This window comes from Pipistrellus kuhlii, unplaced genomic scaffold (assembly GCF_014108245.1).
Source record: "Pipistrellus kuhlii isolate mPipKuh1 unplaced genomic scaffold, mPipKuh1.p scaffold_m20_p_5, whole genome shotgun sequence".
NCBI lineage: Eukaryota > Metazoa > Chordata > Mammalia > Chiroptera > Vespertilionidae > Pipistrellus > Pipistrellus kuhlii.
The window spans coordinates 13379145-13396070 of NW_023425551.1; the positions used below are offsets into that span (position 1 = coordinate 13379145).

The 16926-nt window shown below is 34.6% G+C and overlaps 1 protein-coding gene and 1 long non-coding RNA gene across 2 annotated transcripts in view; one reads left to right on the forward strand and one right to left on the reverse strand.

Moving 5' to 3' along the window:
• The window catches only part of THEMIS (thymocyte selection associated), a 133700-nt gene that overhangs the window by 71988 nt on the left and 44786 nt on the right, over window positions 1-16926 (reverse strand). Inside the window, exon 3 of the mRNA XM_036415002.2 lies at window positions 15696-16154. Coding sequence (XP_036270895.1) covers window positions 15696-16154 — 459 coding nt within the window. The remainder of the gene's footprint in view (window positions 1-15695; window positions 16155-16926) is intronic.
• LOC123651382 lies at window positions 2994-5150 on the forward strand. The gene is made up of 2 exons (XR_006740055.1): window positions 2994-3243; window positions 4418-5150. It is a non-coding gene; the product is annotated as an uncharacterized LOC123651382 (long non-coding RNA).

The window sequence follows — 16926 nt, forward strand, 5'->3', positions numbered from 1 at the left end:
CCTAACACAGTGTTTTAGAGTGTTTTCATAATCCACCATTGCATCCCAATATCTCAATGCACCTTTTTGTCACTATTCTTTCTTCCTTCATACTTTTGAAAATGAATAATAGGATAGAACTTCCTTTTATAAATATTACCTAATTATTATTTTTATACTATTAACTTTATGTATGCAGTTTTTAAAAACGATATAACTCTGTACTTTGTATCATATTACTTGTACATTCTAAGTACAAAGTTATTGAAGACACAGAATGAAAAAGTATTTTCTTGAATAGAAAAATGAAAAAAAATATTTATTGTAAGTTGGTAAATATTGTAAAAATTAGAGAGAGAGAGAGAGAGAGAGAGAGAGAGAGAGAGAGAGAGAGAGAGAGAGGGAGAGGCTAAAGAACACTCATTACCTTTATCAATTCATTGTATAAGGTTTAGGATACCCAAACTTTTGAAATTGTTGCTAAAGCTTTCTTGAATTCTAGATACTCTAAAACTTTAGTTATTTAGATCAAAGTGGGCTAATAATTGTAGAGCTAGCAATACACAGGCTCATACCACTTCTCAGTTGAGGGAACAGCTAAATTGATCCATCACAACATAGGCACCCTAATTAGAGCTCATCCCAATCTGTATCTGGGTACACAGTGGCTACTGAGGGCAAATAATTGTCTTAATAATTTAAAAGGACTTTATTACTGGCAGAAAAAGCTTCCAGGTCAGGCTATCTAACCTCTGTTGTTTGTTTGCTTTGATGTTTTGAATTACTAATCTGTCTTCAATACTTTTGTACCAAATCTACTAAAGGTATGCAAGCCTATCTCATTCTACTTGATATATCAGCAGCACTTCACAGAGTAGATTTGACTTGCTCCTCTTTGCTATATTTTCTTCACATATTTCCATATCTTACTTATGATTCTTCTCAATTTGCTTTCTGGTTTCTTCTCTCTTCACACCACCCACCCTTCCCTGCCCGCTCACATACTTTTCCGTGTCTTGGTTCTCTTCCTTTCCCTATCTACACTCACGCCCACTGTAACCTTGCACTCTCACGTCTTTTAGTGCCATCTGTATGCTGATGACTCTCCAAACTATCTCTAACCAAGTATTCCTTCTGTTCTCCAGATATCTATTTGGGATCTCTACCTGGATATCTAATAGATATCTCAAAATTAACATGCTCAAACTGAAATTCTGCCCTTCTCAATCAAAACCTAGCTAGTCTATTTGTTGCTTTTTCTATCTGTTATTGAGGACTTATTCTCATAATTCATCCCAGAGATCTCAGAAATATATCGTACTTAGCTTTTCTCTTTTTCTAGCCCCTAACAAACATTACATAGGATTACCCTGATCTAAGCTACATTATCTCTTGCCTACTTTATTGCAATAGCTTCCTACAGTTTTCTTAGTCAAATCCTTATAAGCCAGCCAAATATTTTTTAATGTTAAATATATCATGTATCTCTTCTGTTTATTGGCACACAATGGTAGTCATTTTCATTCAGAATAAGAGTCAATACCCGTTCCAGCTATAGCAGACAGTAAACACAGAATAACTCCTAGCTGATAAATATAAAACCTCGCAACAAAGATTTATTTACTTCAGTTTCTTTCTTTTTTAAAAAAGAAAGATTTTAGATTTTAGAGAGAAAAAAGGTTTTAGAGAGAAAGAGAGAGGGAGAGATAGAAACATTAATGATGAATCATTGATTGGCTGCCTCCTGCAAACACCCACTGGGGATTGAGCCCGAAACCCAGGCATGTGCCCTTGAACAAAATTGAAAACGAGATCATTCAGTCCCCAGGCTGTTGCTCTATCCACTGAGACAAACCAGCCAGGGCCCTCAGTTTATTTTTTTACCTGTTAAATCAGGTCTAGCTTTCAACAAGATGTTACAAGGTATGTTAATAGGCAAATAGTGTAATCTGAAGAGGCAAAGCAAACATCAAAACTAGACTTAGATATGGCAGAGATTTGGAAATTATCAGACTGAGAATTTAAAATATGATTAATACTTTAAGAGCACAAAAATGTAAAAAAAAATATGAGTAATGTAAGCAGAGAGATGGAAACTCTAGGGGGAAAAGAAAATGTGGGAGATTAAGAACACTACGACAGTAATAAAAAATTATTTCGATGGCTTCATGAGTAGACTGGACACATCTAAGGAAATAATATCAGTAAGCTTAAAGGTATGTCAATAGAAACAAAGCAAAATAAAAAAGACACTGTGGTTAGGAGCCTGTGGTTAACATGATGACCACTCTACTGAATGATGAGTGAGAACTAGAGAAAGATGGTAGATATATTAACTTTAGGGCTGAAGGTTGGAAAAATGTGTAAGCCTTGCTTTGTATGAGCATGTGGTTGAATGTGTTTTGGTTTATAGATAGTAATCTTTAATTAATTCTCCATTTAGTGGATGGAGCAGAGGAAAAAGTGTCAGGCCATCTCTGTGGCTTTTCATGTATTTATTCCTAACCCCCCTGATGCTTTTCCTCCAGTCCTTTCTTAAGACTAGAAAGTTAGACTGTCTAAAAGAATTGTAGAAATTATGGTATTGCCCTGGGAATCCTGGGTCATATTTCCTATAAGTTGATCATCCAAAGGAAAACTTTGCACAATGAAATAAATGTTTCTTTTTGAAAGTATGGTAGGAGGATGTGGAAACAGAGTGAAGGGGAAGGTCTGGGAAAAGCCAGAGATGAGATTGGAGAGGTAGAGGTAAACCCAGTAAGCGTGAGGAATTAGTGAGTATGTTATGTGAGATGTGAAGGTTTGAGACCAAAGGAATGTGTATGGCATATGACTTTGGCAGTTGAGCCCATATTACAGGTATGAACTAGTTTCTACCAGGTTCACATATACACTGGAAAAAAAAATAGCTTTCCACCTACATAGGGAAAGTTTCTCTTCTTAGTTGGACTATGTCATTCTGCTTCCTTTATTTAACAAATTGAAATATAAAAGCAGTAAGTTGGTGAAGAGCAGAGAGAAATTAAGAAATTTATCATAACTGGTTATACAAATATTGTAACAGTTTTCCCCAGAAGAGAATGTGCTATGTGAACAGACACACACCCGCAAGTTGTTAAACTAATATACTCTTTGTCTTTTATATTTTGTACTCTTAGATGTGACCTTTAGGAAAATTGCTGCAGATGTAGTAGAACAGGGATGGAGATAAAGGGATACAGAACACATTTTTCCTCTTTATTTGATTAATAGCAAATATGCCTAGTTTTTGGAAAGAATTTCTTCACTGATACTGCCCCATGGGCAATGGAAGCTAAAGAGAAAATAAACAAATGGGACTATATCTAAATAAAAAGCTTTTTTACAGCAAAAGAAACCATAAGCAAAACAATATGAAAGCCGACTGTATGGGAGAACATATTTGCAAATGTTATCACTGATAAAGGTTTAATCTCCAACATTTACAGACAGCTTATACAACTTAATAAAAGGAAGATAAATGAGCAATGGACCTAAATAGAATGGGCAATGGACCTAAATAGAATCTTTTCAAAAGAAGACAGAAGGAAGGCCAAGAGGCACATAAAAACATGCTCAAAGTCACTAATTATCCCAGAGATGCAAATCAAAACAACAATGCAGTACCATCTCACACCTGTCAGAACAGCTATCATCAACAAATCAAGTGCTGACAAGTGCTGGTGAGGATGTGGAGAAAAAGGAACCTTTGTGCTGGTGAGGATGTGGAGAAAAAGGAACCCTTGTGCACTGCTAGTGGGAATGCAGATTGGTGCAACCACTGTGGTTGTAGTTTCCTCAAAAACTGAAAATGGAACTCCCATTTGACTCAGTAATCCCACTCCTAGGAATATATCCCAAGAAGCTAGAAACACCAATCAGAAAGGATATATGTACCCCTATGTTCATAGCAGCACAATTTACAATAGCTAGGATTTGGAAACAGCCTAGGTGCCCATAAGCAGATGATTGGATTCAAAAACTATGGTACATCTATACAATGGAATACTATGCTGCCATAAAAAAGAAGGAATTCTTATCATTTGCAGTGACCTGGATGGAATTGAAAAACATTATGCTGAGTGAAATAAGCCAGTCAATGAAAGAAAAACACCACATAATCTCATTCATTTATGAATATTAAAGAACATTATAAATTGAGGAACAAAAAGATAGATATAGAGATAGTAAAGCAACAAACAGAATGTCAAAATTACATCAGGGAAGGTAGGGAGACATGGGGGAGATAAGAGATCAACCAAAGGACTTGTATGCATGCATATAAGCATAACCAGTGGACGCAAAACTCTGGGGAGGGAGGACATGCATGGGGGGGGTTTTCAATGGTAAGATATGTACACATATAATACCTTAATAAAAAAAATGAAAAAAAAGTATTTGAAAAAAAAAATATGCCTAGTTTGGAAGCTCTCTTAATTTCCTGATACTAAAGGATTTTAAACTCCCTGGACTTGTATATGTCAACTGGGAGGTCAAGTATGACATTTAAAAATGATAATGCTTCAAAGTATAAGTCATTACTCAAGAATACTATGTTTGTGAAACCATGCTGATAGAGCAAGAAGCCACTGCTCCTTGGACTTCCTTTCTGCCCTATGATTTGTTGCCATCAGTATTATATTGCTGGGCATGCCAGCCTAGAGTTTCTTTAATCAGGAGCTTTTCCTAAAGAGTCACTCTTGAGAATTTAGGATCCATTAAGGAGAATCTGTTCTGTTCCACAGAGTTTTATAGCATCATCCCATGAGTTATGCAGGAATCTGGTTTACAACTATTAGGCTCCTAAAAGTGAGGGCAAGCCTAAGCAATCTAAAGGGCTGGACAATATGACTGAAGTACCTAGAAGTTCCATGAAGTCACTGGAAATTGTTGAATCAATCCATTTTCTTCAGATCAAACTTTCTAAAGTAGCTATTGACCTGACATTCTTCTTAGCCCAAGTTCACATGTTACATTTATTCTAAAGTTTCCTGGGAGCTCCAAACTGGCCCTGGAACATACTGTACCTAGAACAGTTTGTTGTTCCAGCTTCTATTTGGTACTGAGATCCACTGTTGTGCCCTGTTACAAAGGACCGCTTAAAAGCACCTCCCTCTGCATAATTTCTAAAGCCTTCAAAGCATCCAGTACTTGAAAAAAAAAAATGAAGTGAATTTTACATACCACACAATTAACTACTTTAAAGTGTACAATTCAGTGGCCCAGCACTGTTCTTTAACTATTTCAATGTTAAAATAGAATAAATAACGCACTCCAACTCTTGAGAATTTTGGCCTGTTCTTTGTTGGGGCTGTGTGGTGGTAGCTACATCTAGACTCCATGTTTTAAGCTGAAAGGCAAATGTTACACCTTAAAATATCCCACACTTCTTCACTGCAGTACTTATGGATTAAGCAACATTTATATCCCACTTTTTCTCAAAAAGGAGGTGGTGGGGAAAGGAGCTGTAGAAAATAGATCTTAAGATACATCCTTTTCTGAGTGGGTAAAATGTTTGAAACAACCATCTGAATAATTTTGAAATGACAATAATGTTCTTTCTGTCTTCATAAACATTTGATTAGCGCTATGTAAAAAAAGACTTGCTTAGCAAAGTTAAAGTGTAAGCCTCACTTTGTATGAGAATGTGGTTGAATGTGTTTTGGGTTATAGATAGTAATTTTTAATTAAACCTCCATTTAGTCAATGTAGCAGAGGAAAAAGTGTCAGGCCATCTCTGTGGCTTTTCATGTATTTATTCCTGCTGTGTTCTGATTAAGTTATATGTTTAAGATAAAAGCAACATATAAAAAAAGGAATAGCATATCCAAGACCTATGAGAAAATTAGAAAAGGTGTAACATACACACTTGAAGGAAATGGGAATGCCTGAAGGAAAAGAAGAAATGAACAGAAGCAATATTTTAAGTAATAGTGGTTGAACATTTTCTAAAACAAATGAAGCTTAGAGAACATTAAGCAGGGCAAACAGTAAAAAGTCAACATCTAAGCATATCATATTCAAACTACAGAAAATCAAAGAAAAAAGAAAACTTAAAGAAGCCAGAAGAAAATAAATAAATAAATAAATAAATAAATAAATAAAAATAAACCATATTACCTATCCAGGAAGATGGAAAAGAATTACATTGGATTTTTCTTCAGAAATCATGAAAAGAAAAAAACAGTATGTGCTATATTTAAAGTGTTGAAAGGAAAAAATAACTCTAACTGAGAAATTTGTATCCAGTGAGATATCCTAAAAAAGTAATATTGTAAAAACAGATCTTGTTAAAATAATTCTCACCTTCCTTTAACCTCCACATAGTTTAGTTATTTTTCCATAATTTCCTTTTTGTTTAGATTTCACCATTTCTTTGGGGTTTTACTTCCTTATAAAAGCTCATGTGCCACATAAAACATAGGTAAATTTTTCACTTAAAATATATAAATTTTTATGTGTTTCTTTTCTTTATCTGTCTAAGGTCAATTTTATTCACAGGCTCAGCATAAAACCCTAATAGGATAAAGATAAAACGTTATCTCATCTTAAAAATGAAGGAGAAATAAAAGCTTTCTAATATAAATATAAATTAAGAGAGTAGATCTGCTTTGCAAGATATGTAAAGGAATTTCTTCAGAGAGAAGAAAAATGATACAGGTCAGAAACTCACATCTACCTAAAGAGAAAGAATATTAGAAAGGGACTAAATGAAGGCAAATAAAATATTTTGTTTTCTATTTTTAATTGATATAACTGATAACAGACATTATATATTAGGTAATATAGCTCATAATGAATGAAATGAATGACAGTAATGCTGTTAGGAAGGGAGGAATTAATAATAGAGAAATACTCTATTATTAAGGTATCTGCACTACACAGGAAGTATAGATAGTATTTGAAAGTGGACTTCGTTTATAAATGTACATTGCAAACTGCAACCACTAAAATTATTTTTTAAGTACAGTTGATAGACTAAGAGAAGAGAAAATGGAATCCTATAAAAGGTTCATTAAATATACAGTAGAAATAAAAAGAGTGAAAGAACTCATCTAGTTTGGGGCTGGAGATAAAGATAGATATTATGAAAGATGCAGCTTTAATATGAGCCGATAAGGATGGGGAGAAATCACAAGCCAAGACAGGGCATAGTCAGTGATTAACATGAAATCCAATCCTGGGATTTTAAAGTAGAACACTTGGTCTGGACAGAAGACCTGCTGAAAATAAGATTACTAAGATGAATCAACCCCTTGAATAACAGGTAGAGGATGAATAACTATTTCAGGAGTTATATCAAACTATCTGAGATTCAGAATGAGCAAGTTCAAGTAGGGATTTGGCAGATTGACAGCACAAGGGGGAGAGAAGCTGAAATCTGAGCATTTGCTTTTCTTTGTTCTATTATCTACAATGAAGCTTGTAGATACCCAGTGTACTGACAACTCAAACTGCCCAATTGTTTTTCATCAATTTCAAATTTTATATATTTTGCTCTCATGTCTGTTAATACAGTAAAAATCTTTCCTGTTTTTATATATTATTTTCTTTACTCATGCATGGTTTAAGTTCTCCATAACCAAAAGCTAAAATACAAATTTATATTTGTTTAAAATTAGCTAAAATTTGGTAATTATGTCCTAAGTTTTTGAACTGGAATAGGATTAACTAGTTTTTATGACACATTTTATTATATCTAAGTATGTGTCCAAGAGAAAGAGAAAGAAATCAACATTTTGTTTTGTTTTGTTTTTCTTATAAAACAAAAATTTTCATGTTCACAAAACACCTTAAAAATAAAAGGGGAGAAAAACAAGGTAAAAGATTTACAATCTTTTATCAATTTATTGGCTTTATGTTAGCACTCCTTATATTTGGGAATATATAATTATAGTGGTGAGTGTGTGTGTGTGTATCTGTGTGTGTGTTACATATTCTTAACCCCCCCACACCCACACACACACACACACACACACACACAAAAAAACAACAACAACAAACAAACCAAACAAACCAAACACACACACACACAAAAAAAACCTGAGTTGTAGAATGTAAGCTAAATTAGAAAATTTTCCAAAAAAGTTAACTTGACTTCAGAATGATAGAGATAAGGCAGCAATTCAAAGCACTACAGACATTCCTGAAGGTGTTTATTACAGCTTTTCAGTTTCAAACTAAACTGAAGTAAAAATAATTTATACTCCTGCAACCTTAGTTTAGATCTCCTGAGTTTTTTTTTTTCTGGGTGAACATGAATTGCTCTTGCTTGGGTTTGTGTTCTGGTTATCCAAAGGGAGCTCTTGTGGAAAAAAAAAAAAAATCCTTTTTATTTTCTCTGAAAAGGCTGCACTGGTTTCCTCTTCATGCTGCTGAGTCATTTCACTAAACTTTGTCTTTCTGCCTGCTCTTTCAGGGAAAGTCCCTTTGCAGTTGGAGCTAATATTAATCATAATGTGGTATTTTTTCTGCATTTCCTGCTGCAACAAATCTTTTAGCTATGTGGTGAATTTGGGGGAACCTACTGAACACTATTTTTAAAAAGAAAATAAGACTTACATTAAATTTGGGTAATGTTGGGCCATGCCTGTTTCCTTAGAGAGTTAATATTTTATTCTGAAATACTCTCAGTATCAACTCAGCTTATGAGGACCTATTCTTTGCAATGGGGCCTGAATTCATAGTGCAGGGTTGGAAATCTGCCGAGGCAATCTTAATCAAGTGTCAAAGGCAACGTGTGAGAGAGTATTATACCAAGCCAAATAAGCCAGTCAGAAAAAGACAAGAATCACATGATCTCACTCACATGTGGAATCAAATAAATTGCCATAGATCCAGAGACATGGAAACATGGAACAGACTGTTGAATTTCAGAGGGAAGGCAGGGTAGATGGTAGGTGGGAAGAGATCAATTCATGGACATAGACAATAGTATGAAGACCTGGGGTGGGGGATGTGAGCAGGCTAGAAGAGGTTAATGAGGGAAAATGTGGGACATATGTAATACTTCCAACAATAAAGGTAAAATTAAAAAAACAAGCTGGCTAAATGAAATTTAAAATTCATAAGCAAAGAGCTTGTATATAAATAGTGCCTCACTTGTTCATTACCCTATTTCCCCGAAAATAGGACATCCTCCAAAAATAAGACCTACTTACAGATTTCCTTCTGAGTGAAATATAAGGCATCCCCCAAAAATAAGCCCCCCCCCCAGGCTAAACATGAGAGATTTGGTCCACTGATTCTGAAAGAAATGGAGTCACCAGGAAATTCAGGAATTGGATTGTTATGATGATGTTCCAGAAGATGATGACATGATTGTCATTGAATAAATGAATAAATTCTTGATACTATGGGATTCACAGTTTGTCTGGTTTGTATTGACAACTACCATACTACCATACTGTATACAGGTAATAAATTTCCTTTATTTTCATTTAACAATAAATGTGTACCGTATTCTTTATGGAAAAATAAGACATCCCCTGAAAATAAGACCTAGCGCATCTTTGGGAGCAAAAATTAATATATTTTCGAGGAAACAGGGTAAAAAGAGTCTCACATGCAGATATAAACAAATGACAAATTATCTCTAAGATTTGAGAAAGAACATTTAACACAAATGACTTATATTCTAAAAATCATCAGACCAAAAATTGTTGTTTTTTTTTAAAGCCCCTAAAGGGCAGATAAAATGCAAGGAACAGAATCTTTTTTAAAAAATTGTAAAAACATTCTCAGAGAGATAAACTATTGCTACTTTAAAATAAGAACACAGTAATATTTTGAAAGTTATATAAAAAATAACTTTTGAAAATAAAAATATGATAGCTAAAGTTAAAAAATCATTAAAATGGTTTGAAATGTAGTTTAAAAATTTTCCCAAAGGGAAATCAGAGACAAAAAGACATAAAAGAGAGAAGAAAAATAAAAATCCTAGATCAACATGGGAGCTTCAACAAGAGATCAGAAGTTACCAAAAGAAGAGAAAAAAAATGGTTAAAAGGGAATTATCAAAGAAATAATTCCAGAAATGAAGGCCCTAAACTTCCATACTAAAAACTGTCATCACAATGAAATCGCAGACTGACCCACTACTGAGGACATTGCTGTGCAGCTTCAAAATATGGTGGATAATCTCTCAAAGGCAATATCAGAATCTAGAGCGTGAGGCAGCAGAGCTTTCAAAACTCTGAGCAGAAGTTATTTCAACATGGAATTTTATAAGTAGTCAAGCTATCAATGTTATGTGATAATAAAGATTTTTCGAATATTCAGGTGGTCTCATTAACTAACTAATATCTTATCTTAGGAAGTAAGTGGGGGGTGGGCGCCTCAAAACTGGAAGAAAACCAAGAAAGCAATTATTTGATTTTAGAAACTGCTAGTAGACACTGAAGCAAGTCAAAGGGGAACCATGAAGATGATTTTTAGAATATAAGTCCCAGGATAGCACTATTATGGACTAAATGTCTGTGTCACCCAATATTTATATTTTTGAAACCCTAAAAACCCTACTCTCCAATGTGATGGTATGAGGTCAGGCCTTTGGGAGATGATGAAAGTCAGATATGTCATAAGAGTGAAGTCCTCATGAATGGGATTTGTGAACTTATACGATTTATGAGACAGCTTGCTCTCTCACTCTACTGTCCACCACGTGAGGACATAATAAGAAGTCAGGAGTCTGCAATATGGAAGAGGTTCCTCACCAGAACTTGATCTTGAGGGTAGCCTGATCTCAGACTTCCAGCCTTCAAAATGGTGAGAATGAATTTCTATTGCGGGTAAGCGACCCTGTCTGTGATATCTTTGTTATAGTTGCACGAGCTAAGACAAGCACCTATGCAATAGGTCTAGAAAGTAACCAATTCACATTAGAGTATGAGAACGAAGGGTTCCAGGAGGAATACTTGCAGGAGAAAAACAATAGAAAAGGTAACTATAACAGTTTGGTCTCAGTGGAAAATTGCACTAAATGGCTTTCTTTTTTTTACAGAGATGTTAAAGAATACTTTAAGACTTAGGATTGAAGAAAAACAAGCATGAAACAATAAGATCATCATTACAGAAAACTAAAGAATTATGCAAAATGGAATTATAATCATTTCACAGCAATTGATTCAGCAGTATATTGTTACCATAAAAAAACACACATTAACCATAATTTACCATATACTCAGAGAATGGGGTAGGAGAAGAGGAAGAAATATAAGAGAATTAAATCTTCATAACCATATCAAGTAGACCAAGTTACTGTCTAAAGTTAGTGACTTTATTTTTTTTTTAAATATATTTTATTGATGTTATACAGAGAGGAAGGGAGAGAGATAGAGAGTTAGAAACATTGATGAGACAGAGTCATCAATCAGCTGCCTCTTGCACACCCCCTATTGGGGATGTGCCCGCAACCAAGGTACATGCCCCTGACCGGAATCGAACCCGGGACCCTTCAGTCCCCAAGCCGACGCTCTATCCATTGAGCCAAACCGGTCCTGGCTAAAGTTAGTGACTTTAAAAATAGCAAAATCGCTGTGTTATTTCAAAATGTAAATGGACATACAAGAAAACAGAACAGAATGCTGAACAGAGTTTCATTGAAATAGCAGAATATGGGGGAAATTAGGGCACAAAGTTTGCTGATAACTTTGTTATAAGTCTTTTACCACTAACTTTTTTTGACTTTGATAAAGATTGGATTTATTTTTAAAAATAAAATGAGATAGTCTTTCCTCCAGGATACTAAAAGATCAATGCTTTATTACTGCTACCCATTTATCAACTATTAAGCAATATTCATATACTGCCTTTCTGATATCACCTTTCTGCTTGCATGATTTCTATATTCTGCTCATTATGTGAATTAATATGTCATATCTGAGTATAAACTGTACCCACAAATTCTGGAAGGCATTGAGTTTTTCTCCTAAAAGAAAGCGCAGCTTTCTAACTTTTAAAATTTCAGGTAGGGAAGAAATAATTATCAATCTATACTATAAAATATCACAGTATTAAAAAGTTTTAATGACAATGAACTCTAATTTTTGGAAGTAAATTTAAATAGCTGACTCAATTTTTCATTTGCAAATATTATGCATTCCATTTCTTACACACTAATATGAATTATACCTTCCTGAGAAAAGTACAAATATATAAGATCAGTAAGTAGAGATCTTGGACCATTATCAATATCTATTTTCCAAAAAGATATAATTAAAAAATATTAAATATATAAGAATTAGAGGGGTTTCAGGCCTGTAATGAGGATTATAACCAAGAATTTCTGGGACAAATATTTCATTTAAACACTTTTTGCTACTTTTCTTTTTTTATGGAAGCTAAATTTTCACAATAATATAATATTTAAAACTAATACCAAATGTATGATATCTTTACTCTCTCTTTACTTACTTGCTATGTTTTTTTCAGCATATCAATATTTCATAACTTCCTATAGCTCTCAATATTTTTCTTCTTGCCTGTTCCCCTAACGTTTCTTGAAAAGTTGATAACCCTGGCTCAGACCTATTCTTTCTCTTGTGACTTTAGAAAGACTACAGCCAAGAGGGGTTTGAACTGTGCCAGATACTGAAGGCCTTTGGAAAGCAACTTAGCAACATGCGCTTGACTTCAAGACAAGTTTGAATCTTCAGTTTAAGAAAGAATGATGTGAAACAAGAGCAAAACTGATCTTCAAAATAGTCTATACTTTATATTTAGAAGAAAATGCCTACAACAACAAACATTTTAAGAACTGGGCATTTTGTGTTGGACACCCTTCCTCCATTGCCAGGGAAGTTTCTGTAGTCAGTACACATGCAAAACAGTCTCAGAGAACATCTGTCCTGAAATTGTAATACAATAAGATCCAATGTTTAAAATAATCCCCATGAAATTAAGGATTCAAAATAATTAAAGTCAAGATTCCATTCCATGTCATTAAAGAATAAAAATTGGGCCATAACATTTTGGAAGGATTTGTTTCAACCAAAGGATTTTTTTCTGGGATCTTGGTTAGCAGCAAACCATATCTAAGCCCATCTAAACAATTCAGTTTAAATTCCCTTCTCTTCTGTCAATGTTTATAGTTAACAAACTGCACCACCATCTAGCCAATATATCAATCCAGAGGCCAGGAGTCTTATGGCTCAAGTTGACTTTTACCCCCTTCCAATAGTTCTCCATATCATACTGGTTGTATTTCTTAAATGCCTGTCAAATCAACTACTTTTCCGTCTGTACTTTTGAAATTCTATTGTACGAATCCCCAACACTGCCGCAAACCTAATGGCCTCACTACGCTCTGCTGATCCTGCTCCTCCCAGATGGAAAGCCTTCATCAATTGTGAAATGCTAACCCTTAGCATACATGTCAAAGCCCTCCATAATTCATTCCATTCTGTCTTGCATGATTTGTTCAACTTGCCTTCTCCTGCCTCCCTTTCTTTACACCTGGTGCACTACAGCTCCACTCACTCACTCACCTGCTTTGCCACAATTGGCTAACACTTCCTCCAACATTATTCCCTCTTTGTTAGGCTATTCATCCTTCAGGTCTTTTTTTAATGCCATTTCCTCAAAAAAATCTTGATTGGTCCCTGATCTAAATTTATGAAATGTAAACATCTTTTTCAGATGCTTAAGTTCTTGGTTGGCCTTCATTTGTAGCCGTGTGATAGGAGATACCAATGGTTTTAGAAAAGGAACAAATTTCAAAATGAGAAAAGTTTATCCATTATTTATGAATATTGAGAAAAACTCTATTATCAATTCTGATGGCATATTTTGGGTTAACTAACACTAGAGAACTAAAATTTTTTGCAATCTTGTATTAAAAAATAATCATGCTGTGGCCTCAATATTTAATCACTATTTGAGTGGAATTCCTTACCAGTACCTTTGTTTCAAATGAATTAATCAATTTTTGGTTAAATATTTATGTATAACAGAATTTAACATGTAGTTTCAAAACCTACCCAAACTTTCACATCAACTTTTTTATAATTGTATAAGTGGGCAACAATATTAATACGAGAAGAGATATGTTGAACTGGAGAGTGGGGTACATGTTGACCAAATATTTTTACATACTACTTCATGTTCTTAAGTATATTATACAAAGCACCTGACTAGAACTTAAATTTATTCTCAAAACTACTCCAAAAGACAGGCAAAGTGATATCATCATTCTGTTTTTTTTTTGTGTGTGTGTTTTTTTTAAAATATATTTTATTGATTTTTTACACAGAGGAAGGGAGAGAGATAGAGAGCCAGAAACATCCATGAGAGAGAAACATCAACCAGCTGCTTCCTGCACCTCCCCACTGGGGATGTGCCTGAAACCAATGTTCATGCCCTTGACCGAATCAAACCTGGGACCTTTCAGTCTGCAGACCAACGCTCTATCACTGAGCCAAACCAGCTTTGGCGATATCATCATTCTTTTTGCATAGATTGTTTGTTTTTCAATGGCTCACCCAAAATCTCCACCTATTAAGTTATGGATTCTGACTATGAATGGATTTGACTGAAAGTTCAAGACTTGCCCTATGTATCTAATCCTGAAAATCCAAGATATTACTTTCTTTAGGGTAACAATGCACTCTCTAACTATTTCTATTTTAAAATGCAAACAATTGAAAACATGAAAAAAGTCACTAATTATCCAAGAAATGCAAATCAAAACGACAATAATGTACCATCTCACGCCTGTCAGAATAGCCAACATCAACAAGTCAACAAATGACAAGTGCTGGTGAGGATGCAGAGAAAAAGGAACCCTCGTGCACTGCTGGTGGGAATGCAGACGGGTGCAACCACTGTGGAGAACAGTATGGAGTTTCCTCAAAAAACTGAAAATGGAATTCCCATTTGACCTAGTAATCCCACTCCTAGGAATATATCTTAAGAAACTAGAAACACCAATAAAAAAGGATATAGGCACCCCTATGTTCATAGCAGCACAATCTACAATAGCTAGGATTTGGAAACAGCTTAGGTGCCTCTCAGCAGATGATTGGATCCAAAAACCATGGTACATCTACACAGTGGAATACTATGCTGCCACAAAAAAGAAGGAATTATCATGTGTAGCGACCTGGATGGACCTGGAGAACATTACACGGAGTGAAATAAGCCAGTCAATGAAAGAGAAACACCACATGATCTCACTCATTTATGAATAATAAAGAACAATATAAACTGATTAACAAAAAGATAGATACAGAGATAGTAAAGAAACAGACTGTCAAATTACAGAGGGGAGGGGAGGGATATATGGGGGGGATAAGAGATCAACCAAAGGACAGGTATGCATGCATATAAGCATAACCAGTCGCCGAAAAACTGGAGAGGAAGGGCATGTATGTGAGTGAGGAGGGTGGGGATTGGTTAGATATGTACACATATAATACCTTAATAAAAAAATGAGGAAAAAAATAAAATGCAAACAATTTCCTGAAGATTACATATTAAAGCACACACATGTGTAAATTAATTTATCACATCATTTCCCTTGTCAGAGGGACATACAGCTAGTAGGGAAGATTTATGAACAGTGATGGTGGCTGACGTAAAGGTTGTCACAAAAATAGGAGTAGATGGAACAGGGTTCCATTCTTCACTCCAAAGCCTTTCCCCTTCCCAAACCCCACAATGCTCCTGCTCATAGAGCATTATTCTCAGTGGATACTTACATTTCATCACACCTTGAATTTCATAAACAGGCTTGAGTATCAGAGCACCATAAAAGCCTTCAGGGAATGGATTAGGTAAATCCCACTTATTTGAAAAATCTGTAAGTTTCACAGTTCGTGTTCTGTTCTTTGGAATCTTCCATTCAACGATCTCCTTTAGAGTATAAATACGTTCATCTTCACACTCATAGAATTCTCCTTCTTGTGACAAAGGCAAAGTAAATGAGTGGTTTTGATGATTTCTTACTATTCCACAGTTCACCATTATTTCTCCATTGATTTCTTCAACTGAGTTGAGCATGATTTTTTCACCTTGCTTTATGACGAGATTCTCTAGTTTCATATCCTTCTGATGATAGAAGCAAGGATGCCCTAGTCTACTTGATCCAATATGGATGGTCCTTATAATTTCATCCATAGTAAGGTAGGGAGTTTTATCAGCCACAATCTTAAAAAGACCTAAGAACAGAATTGTGTGAATTAAAAAGAGTTCTTACAATGGAAGTTCTCTATGAAAATCACAGCAAGAATGTTATAAAACAAGTCTAATGTAGCTTTTAAAAATTATATTTATATATATATATTTATTTATTTGACTCCTGAATTCTTTTAGGAAAGTCTTTATTGTCTGTAGATTACTGGATCACCAGACCTAGGCAACATAAATGAAGACAAGAAAAAAATACCATGTCAGAGAAAAGGCCCTGTTCTTAGAAATGGAAAATCTGGATGAGATACTGATTGTATGATATTGAACAAAGCATTTAATCTCTCAAGATCACATTTTTTTTAAATGAAAGAATTGGATTAGCACAATGTTCACATAACTATAATCTCCAGATACACCAGAATTAAGAGATTCTATAAGGAAACTCTTATGGTAAATTAATAATTACAAAGGCAATCAATATACCTGGAACTAGATACTGTGATGATTGTACATTGTGATTGTACTTAAAGACACTGAAGTTTACACTTTAAAATGGCCGATTTTTTTTTTCCAATGTGAAGGTCAGCATGGTTTAGAATGTGGGAATATGTGCAGGAGCAGTTTGAAATGCATAACTTGTGGTGGAGAAAAACGTGCATAAAGAGAAGAAAAAGTGTTGGCAGTCAGGTGGTGGCGATAAAAATAAGGGTGAAAAAACTTTGAGTCCAGTTATTTTTATAGTTGATCTTTGCTCAAAAAAAATAAATTTTTGGTTAATTCTATATATAAACTTCCTGGAAA